This window comes from Prunus dulcis, chromosome 2 (assembly GCF_902201215.1).
Source record: "Prunus dulcis chromosome 2, ALMONDv2, whole genome shotgun sequence".
Taxonomy (NCBI): Eukaryota; Viridiplantae; Streptophyta; class Magnoliopsida; order Rosales; family Rosaceae; genus Prunus; species Prunus dulcis.
Genome location: NC_047651.1, coordinates 3318322 through 3327732, shown reverse-complemented (window position 1 = coordinate 3327732; position 9411 = coordinate 3318322). Strand labels below are relative to the sequence as shown.

Below are 9411 nucleotides of genomic sequence, written 5' to 3'. Positions count from 1 at the left end.
ACTTGTATGTATGTAAGTGCACTTAGAAAATACTCAAAATTGAACCTCAAACTTCAACCGATAAGATACCAAATCTGTTCACCAATTTGTTATGGCTACCTCTGGCGCTGCATCACCATTAAGGATTCAAAATTACCATGAAGACGGAGAGCAGAATCTCATCAGCCAAGAAGAACCTTCCACTTCCAGAGGTGGCTGGGGTGCTGCTATTTTCATCATCTGTAAGCCAACTTCTTCCTCTTCCACTTCTGCTTCTTCTTAGAGTTTTTTAAATTAATCTCCAAAATCTTTTTGTATTTGATTGTTTCAGTTGTTGAGGTGGCAGAGAGATTTGCTTACTTTGGTATGGCTGGTAACCTCATCACATACCTCACAAATGAACTCCATGAGCCAATCCCCATGGCTGCAAAAAATGTAAATACTTGGGTTGGAGTCTCATCTCTCCTCCCATTACTTGGAGCCTTCATAGCTGATGCCTTTCTTGGCAGATTCAGCACCATCTTTGTCTCCTCCATCATATATTTACTGGTAAAGTTCAGCCAAAACTGATTTCATTAGTTACCCTTTTAAATAAAAACCATGATGGTTAGTTTTTAATGTCTTTCTGCAGGCAATGGTACTGCTAACCATAACAGTTTCAGTAATTCCTCTGCATTATCAGAAGGCAATGTTCTTTGTAGCACTTTACATGTTGTCAGTTGGACTAGCTGGGCACAAACCCTGTGTGCAAACCTTTGCAGCAGACCAGTTTCGTGAAGACTCACCGGAGGAGAAAAAGGCGAAGAGCTCATTCTTCAACTGGTGGTACTTGGGGATCACAGTTGGTGCCTCTGCTGCCATTTTAGTAGTCATATATGTGCAGGTCAACAGCCTCTTCCTCTGATCATATTTACATACACAAATAGTTTGTTTTGGGGGTTATTTTAGACACGAAATTCAATTACCTTGTCGCATCCAATCCAAAAATTCTGTGTCCCGTTTGTGACAGTTTTTCATTTATTTACAACCAGTAAGAAAGTGACATGTAAGTTGCTTGGTGATTAAAATTTGGGAAATTTTTTGGTGACACTGTTGTTTTACTAATTCCTTATGTTCAAAATATTCCTAAGTATATGTCAAAGTTTTAAAACTTTGTCCTTGAATTGTGCCCGTAGTCATTTATGGATGAATGCAAAGATAAACACAATAATACTGCGGGCCTTTTAGGCCCACAATCATTTACTGATTATTGGAATACTAAATCTCCCAAAATTTAATGATCATTGGAATTCTGAATCTCCCAAAAATTTGTCGCTCCTTGGTGCAGGATAATGTTGGGTGGGCGGCAGGGTTTGGCATATTAACAGGGGCAATGGCGGTAGCTTTGGCTGTGTTTCTGTTTGGTTACAAGAAATACAGAAAGCAAGGACCCTTAGGCAGCCCCTTCACCACGGTGGCTCAGGTGTTTGTGGCGGCGGTGAGGAAGCGGCACATCAATGGAACATCCACTGGTTTTGGTGTGTATTCTAGAGATGACAAGGATCAGCATGAGACTAGGAGGCTTTTGGCACAGACCAGTCAATTGAGGTATGCTAACAGGCCACCATAATGCAAAGCCTCATCTTATCTTTAGGTACAATTTAACATAGACAAAGCTTCATAGTCATGACATCCTTTGGGGTCAGAATAGTTGTATCTATAAATTATATAAATCAAAATGGAACTTTATATCACCATAACTTTAATGCTTCTAGCACTAATGCACATAAGACCAACATGATTGCCTTGCTAGTTTGTGTGTGTGTGTGTTTTTTTCATTTTTAGAAGTTCAATTATGATTTGTTTTTGTTTCCTTTTTATCCCCAATGATTTGTCTTACTAGTTGAAAACTTTAGATGCTTGGACAAGGCAATTATCATCGACCATCTTGATGCTTCAAGCAAGAACAGAAATCCTTGGAGATTATGCTCACTAAATCAAGTAGAAGAAGTAAAGCTCGTCCTACGGCTCATTCCCGTATGGATGTGTTGCTTATTGTTTGCAGTAGTCCAATCCTTCGTTCAGACGTTCTTCACCAAGCAAGGAAGCACGATGGTCCGGTCAATTGGTCCAAACTTTAAGCTTCCCCAAGCATCACTCCAAATATTCCTTGGCCTCACAATTGCAGTTGCAATTCCAATCTATGACCGTGTTTTCGTCCCAACAGCCCGAAAATTCACGGGACACTCCTCTGGCATCACCATCCTACAAAGAATTGGCATTGGCCTATTTCTATCCATAATCAGTATGATGGTGGCAGCTTTGGTAGAAGCCAAAAGGGTTGGCATTGTTATAGACCACAACCTCTTGGACAACCCGAAAGCAATAGTGCCAATGAGAGTGTGGTGGTTAATTCCACAGTACATGGTATGTGGTTTGTCTGATGTATTCACATTTGTTGGGCTCCAAGAATTCTTCTATGATCAAACACCGGAGGCAATGAGAAGCATGGGAGCAGCAGCATACCTCAGTGTGGTAGGTGTTGGAAACTTCATATGCAGTGCTATAATAACTTTGGTACAAGCAATTAGCTCAAAGTCTGGTGAAAAGTGGCTTACTGACAATCTCAATCGTGCCCACCTAGATTACTTCTATTGGCTAATTGCAGCATTGAGCACTTTAAATTTGTGTGTTTATGTGTGGATTGCTAAAGGTTTCGTATACAAAAAACTTGAAGCTGAAGAAACCGGTAAGGAGAAAGAGCTGGCTTAATGTGGATGATCAAGAAGTGAAGCTATTGGCCTATATTGCAGTTGAGTACCTTATAAATAAGGTATTTTCATCCAGAAAGTGGTATAGGAAGCGTGTTTCGGTCCATTCTGTATTTTAACATTAGGCTCCATTTGGATGGAGGTATTTGAAAGAAATGACTTAGATTTGACAACAAAGCTAAATTTGCTAAAGAAAAACTAGAGAAAACATTAGACTGAAAGCATTTGAAATAACTAGATGTAGTACATTCGGAATGAATGTATTTGACAAATCAGTCAGATACAATGAGAATATCTGGCTTCTTTGAAGCAATAGTTCCATGCATAAAATTATTAAGTTGCCACACTGCTGATGAGAATTGGACTTCTAATCAGTTTGGTCTCATCATCAGGAAGTGACCCCAAGTACACAATATGGACCTTTCTTTCTTCTTCAATAGCTTTGCACAATAAGCTTATAGTGAGTATAAGAATGGAGGAAGCATAAGAAAATAGGAGAGCTCCATGCCTAACCATTGTTCACTGCTCATTACTTCACTGGTGACGAATACTTTACATTAAGCATCCAGATTTGCTTCTCTGGAATTACAGATTGTGATTTCAGGGATTCATTGTTACAACAAATAAGCATCCAGATTTCCTTTCCTTCCTGTGGATTCTCTTTAAAAGGCTCTGACAGTTCTTTTCCTGTAGGATGACAACTTATAAGTTATGAGCATTTGTACTCGGAACCTCGAGCGCAACGGTAAACACCCTTCAACTAGTAGAGCTGTGCAACACCCCTTGCTTGCTTTCTTCAAATCCCATTTAAATAAAATTCAATGGTCACTTTTTGTTGGAAACATCATATGCAGAGCTGTAATGCACACAGTCTCTCAAACATTCTCTCTTCTTCAATAAATTGAAGACCCAACTCTTGAATTCAACATTTGACATTTTTACAGAATCATAACAATTTTATTATAAAAGGAAAATTGAATTCCCACATTTTCTAGCAGCATGGCTTGTGCAGATAATTATTTAGTTAACTATTTTAGTTTAGGGACAGTTGTAAAATTTAGGTCCCCCACTGCAGAAAACTTCACCACTTTCATAGAAAAGGAAAATTGTAAACATACAGAAAGCATAACTTCTAGTCACTGCTCCTGAAAAAAAGGGAAGAAAAAAAAAAGGATGATCACATAGCCAGATTTTTTGAGTAACACTACAGTTCCAAGGTTTGAGCACATTTATTTCAGAACTTAACTAGTTAGACAGAGGGACAGATACAATAAGAAAATTTCTGCTTTGCAGCAATGGTTTTCCATTAAGGAAATTGTGGTTAATTTCCCACACTGCTTACAAGAATTGGACTTCTAACGCTATGAGTTCCATCGTACCAAACCAGCTCTGCAAACACATGTGATCCATCTGGACAACCTTCTCCAACAATGGTCAAATTGAAAGTCTTCTCCTCATTCAAGGAAAGAACTTCAGGATCCACCTTGATGTCAAATTTAGGATTTGGCATGATTTTGGCCTCGTAAGCAGAGTTGGCAAGGCCAACATTTTTCACTGTTCTATGAAATGTAACTGTAAAAGGTTTCATTGGTGTAATATTTGCTGCCAGTGAAGCGTAATTGTGATCCTTTGGTGATCCTTTCTCAGAATCTTTGGGGCAAGTGCTGTTATTTCCTGATATATGCCTAACTTTGGCCTCATCTAACACTATGCAGAGCAACCTTATGTAATCTTCTTTCGAAGCATCATACACAAGCCCAGGGTCTATAGCTTTCACAGGATCAATATGTCCAGATCCATAAGAAAATTCACCAGGAAAAGTGCTGGTACCATTCATGGGCTTAGCAGTTGTCATTAGAGATGATTTGATGGCTGCTGGAGACCAGTCAGGGTGGAATGTTTTAATATATGTAGCTACACCAGCAGCGTAGACAAGACATGGATATTCCAGACAGTATACTGTATTTTAGACTCCTCTTGTCCTCAGGGCTACTTGTGACAGAAGCAACAGGGGAATATGCAGCCAAAATATCTACCCCTGGGGCACTTATGTCCGGCTTAATAATCTCTGGTAGAATTTGATTAGGTCCACGTGAAGAGAAGGAAGCAGCAATAGGTGCATCATCATCTTTTATGGCTTCACTTTTTAATATGTTGGCTCGAGGCTCTTTCGTGGAGTTCAGGAAGGACTTCACAACATTATAATCTTGGTTGCTTAAACCTGTTGCAGGTAGCGGGACAACAAAAGAAACATCAGGTGCGGAAGTGTGTAAAATTGAACCAAGCGCACCAGCTTTATGAGCCTCAACATTTCCACCAAACTTATCACATACCACAATCTTTCCTTTAACTAAATCTCTGTCTAGGCAACCTGGTGAACAAATCCCAGCATAGATTTCGGGGCACTTACTTGAAGCATCTTTTCCATGTATCAGTGGAAAACTTGTTCCATTTAAACTGAAAGAGTTCACCGAACTCCCAAAGAGTGTGCTTCCATTTCCAAGAACAACCTTGTCAATGATCCGACGATCTGTGCTACTTGCTGCAACTGTAAGAATCCACGGTGCCACACTTGATACAGAACCCTCTTCAGGACCATTGTTGCCTGCAGAGTTTGAGGTTAGTATCCCTTTCTCCATTGCATGAAAAGCACCAATTGCTATAGGATCAACATCCAAAGGAGATGCATGATTTGGTCCAATTGAAATTGTAATGATGTCAACCCCATCGGCAATAGTGTGGTCGAAAGCAGCCAAGATAGCCTCTCCAGTGCACCCTTCAAGAGTGCAGATTTTATATACAGCAATTCTCGCAGAGGGAACTCCTCCTCTTGCAGTACCTGGTACTAGTCCATAAAAACTCACATCCTTTACGGCATTCCCAGCTGCCGTTGAGGCAGTGTGGCTTCCATGACCAATTTCATCCCTCGCAGATTCCTCCTCTGATGTGAAAAACCGAGCTCCAATCAACTTGTTGTTGCAAGTGAAATTTTTTCCACCATTACAAGCACCTTTCCATTTCTTAGGAGCAGGCCCAAACCCTTCGTCTTTAAAACTATCTGATTCAGGCCAAACTCCAGTGTCAATCACACCAATAATAACATCACTCTCAGTCGTGGCATTTCGAGTGATTGTCTAACCGAAACCCATGAAGTCCCAAGATCTTGTTGTTTGAAGTTGGTAAGTTCTGCTTGGGAAGACAGAGACTACTTCCTCCATGTTTGCAAGCTTTTCTCTCTCACGGTCAGTGAGCTTCGCCACAAATCCATTGAAACTCCTTCTGTAACTTCTTATCAAGGCATTTGCAACAGAGCTGCCCTCGACAACTCTTTCGAGTATACCAAGGTGGTGAGACAATGGTGAGTACAACTCATCATGAGGAAGTGACCCCAAGTACACAATATATGGCTTTCTGTCTTCATGACCAATGGCTTTGCACAATAAGCTCATACTGAGTATGAGAATGAAGAAAGCATAAGTAAACAAGAATGCTCCATGCTTAGCCATTGTTCAATGCTCAAAACCTTAACTGGTGAACAATACTGTATAGTAGAATGCTCAAAACCTTTCCCTTTAAGCGTCCAGATTTTGCTTCTCTGCAATTACAGATAAGGAAATCTGTGATTCATTATTACAACAGATATGCATCCATATTTTACTTTCCTTCCATGGGATTCATTATTAAAAGGATCCAGAATTCTTTCCATCTAGGATGACAAAAATATAAGTTCAGAGTTTGCTGTTTACACATCTCCTGGGTCCATAAATTACTGACTGCATTTGTACTTTTTTTTCCCATTCAACTGCATATGTACTCAAAAGTGGCCCAAATTCATCCTTTTGCAACAAGTTTAGAATTATTAGGACAAGCATTAAGGCTTGAAGTCTCATTTAAACAAAATCCAAGCATCCGACTCTCATAACCAAACTAAATCAATTACATTAACGCCCAGTGTCCTAAATATAATCCAAATATTAGCCTTTGATGTAGTGGTAGTTGTCTCGACTTGGTTTGAGAGTTCGCCTCACATGAATGCAATTACCATATGTAGTTGTGATAAAGTTGTGACTAGCCCATTGTTTGTAAAAATATACATTGTATATAATAAATTGATTGACAATATTTCTGGAGTTGTCTTCTCAAAGATTTTACGTTTGGCTCCTTCTTTCCCTTAACACTCCAACTCTCTTTCCCCTTCACTCATATGTGCAAGCAAAGTCCTCTTTACACACACACACAGACAAAGTGCTCTATCGAATGAAGACGTCAAAAATACAAATTGATGGTGTATGTGGCGATATCAAATTTCTTGTTATTCCAACCAATATGCTTTGTTTGTGATACGCAATGTCATGTTAATCTGTTCAGATAAGTATTCTCTGAGCTCTTCCCATGGTTTGGTTTGGTGACCCTTTTTTCCCATTGAAAGAATTTCAGGCTACATCAGGACCATATGGCCTACTTCGATCATTTAGCTTTTCCAAATTAGTGAACTATAACATTTTTGGGATAGAATTGACGAATTTGAAATTAAAGAAAGAAAATTCTCCTATCACTGCATTTTGGATCTCTAGTCATAAAACTGAATTAACCCACTGAACAAAGAGAAAAAAGAAAATTGTAAGCATATAAAAGAGATGATATTTGATCACTATTGCAAAAATGTACCTTTTCTTCTTGACATTGCTCCGAAGGTTAATTTGACAACAATAATAAAATTGTGATTAAGGTATAGTGTACATGAGAATTGGACTTTCTAACAGTATGAGTTCCACCAGACCATGCAGAGCTAATGTAATCTTTAGAAGCATGCATAATCGTAGCCCCGGCTAGTCTGACAAATGGTGGAGTTTTACCACTCATTAATTATATGTTGTACATGGCTTATTAGGGTAATTAGATAGCCAGAGACGAAACATAGGCCCACCACTAATAACATAAATATTGTCCAAAATTTAATCCCTTACAAAGCCTTGTAAGTGTGGGGTTTTACTACAAAAGTGCTCGGCGCTATTAATAGTGGAACTACTCATTATATGTTGTAAGTTGTTTAGTCAAGTTTTCGATGTGGAACTTTATAGCTTTGCATTTTCAAGAGACTCTCTTTTAGTTTGTGGGTTCAGCGTTAGCTTTGCATGACATAGCTTCAATCAAAAGGATTTAGATGTAGTACATATAACTCAAAAGAATGTGATCAACAGGGTCTAGCCTAGTGGAAAATGGTATTGAGTTTCAGACCATTGATCTCATATTTGAACCCTTCTATCCTTGTAGTTTAATTAGACTATCGCTTGTATTAAAAAAAAAACTTCAAAAAATGTGGTTAATTAAACTGAAAAATTAAGGGTAATATTTTGTTAAGCAACTACTGGTTCACAATAGATAGAGTTAAATCCTATTTTTTTAGTAACGATAGTCTAAACTACAGGGGAGAGGGTTTCTCACACACACACACACACTATTATGATGTCATGGGGATTTGAACTTAAGACAACTAGTTTGTAAATCAAGGCCCTTTTCCACTAGACTGGACTCTGTTGGCGTATATGATTTCGACCATTGAGGCTATTGTCAAAACTTTAAACAATCTACTTGTTCTTGATTCGTTCACATAAATTACGTTTCAATTAAACTGCCAATCCTAGAAATATACATTTATTCTCTTAATTTCACTTCCAAAAATATTTTTCGGAAATAGTTTTAAAAAGCATATTACCAGACAAATTCTGAGTTTTTGCTTAAATTAGTTCGTACGTATGGAATACACAAAGCCTCATCTGATTTCTTGAAACTTGCAGGACGTGGACAAATCAGCTTAATTTGTTTTCCTCTTATTCAGGAGGGATGATTGGATATGTTGATTTCGTGCTACTATAATTAAATTGCAGAAGAACTCACATTTTCATGCTTGTAGTTGGTGTGAGTAGTGGGCACTTATAATGGTGTCGCAAATACGTTCGTGCTGACGTATGCGTGCCAAATTAATGAGTATTTGCGAGGGTGGCGTGCACCATCCTTGATTTGAGTGATAGTCATGATAAGATGGTGGTAATAGAAGCAGTGAAATCATATCTTGAGAATAAAAATAATATATCTATCAAAATCTCTGGGGGATAGCAAAGATTTGTCATGGCCTATTGTATTTCCTTAAAATCAATGAGTTTTTTTAATACACCCAAACTTTTATAAAGTCTTTTAAAGTCGTGATTGAATACATTCAAATTTGAATGGAGTTTAAAAAGTTTGAATTGAATAGACTTCTATAAAACCGTGATTGAATACACATAAACTTTTAAATTTCTTTCAAATCTTTTAAAATCTAAATTGAATACACCCCCTTAAAAAACACATCTCCTACCAAAAGCACTCAAATACATCTCATACCCCTGTAACCACACAGTCTACACTTAAGCAAAAATCCAATATTAAAACACAAAAGTAATACTCATATTTGGCCCAAACTAGCTTCACCTAATGCTTTGGAACCACATGTAAATACGTTGAATTGTATTGAAGCATAAACCCAAATCCAAATAAAAAATGCATTTCACAGAACCACCAACTTTGACAAACTATTGGCATATAAAAGATTCACCCCTTCTTGTATGGTAATGTATCTCTGTTAATAGTGATTTTGGTAGGAACATATAAGAAATTTTACTATAAACCCAGGTGCTTCCTG

At 38.1% G+C, this 9411-nt stretch overlaps 1 protein-coding gene and 1 pseudogene across 2 annotated transcripts; one reads left to right on the top strand and one right to left on the bottom strand.

Moving 5' to 3' along the window:
• On the top strand, positions 1-3723 carry LOC117619470 (protein NRT1/ PTR FAMILY 5.4-like). 2 transcript variants are annotated; one of them, XR_004584571.1, is made up of 6 exons: positions 1-221; positions 311-528; positions 611-862; positions 1307-1566; positions 1875-2791; positions 3423-3723. XR_004584571.1 is itself a non-coding variant. In XM_034349438.1 (5 exons), the coding sequence occupies exons 1-5, from the start codon at positions 92-94 to the stop codon at positions 2728-2730; spliced, it is 1716 nt and encodes a 571-aa protein (XP_034205329.1). In that variant the 5' UTR covers positions 1-91; the 3' UTR covers positions 2731-2963. The 2 variants fall into 2 exon arrangements, 1 of the variants encoding a protein (XP_034205329.1); XM_034349438.1 differs by lacking the exon at positions 3423-3723 and having other exon boundaries at positions 1875-2963.
• Positions 3724-4050: 327 nt separating this feature from the next.
• LOC117617466 lies at positions 4051-6235 on the bottom strand (annotated as a pseudogene).
• Positions 6236-9411: the final 3176 nt, after the last annotated feature.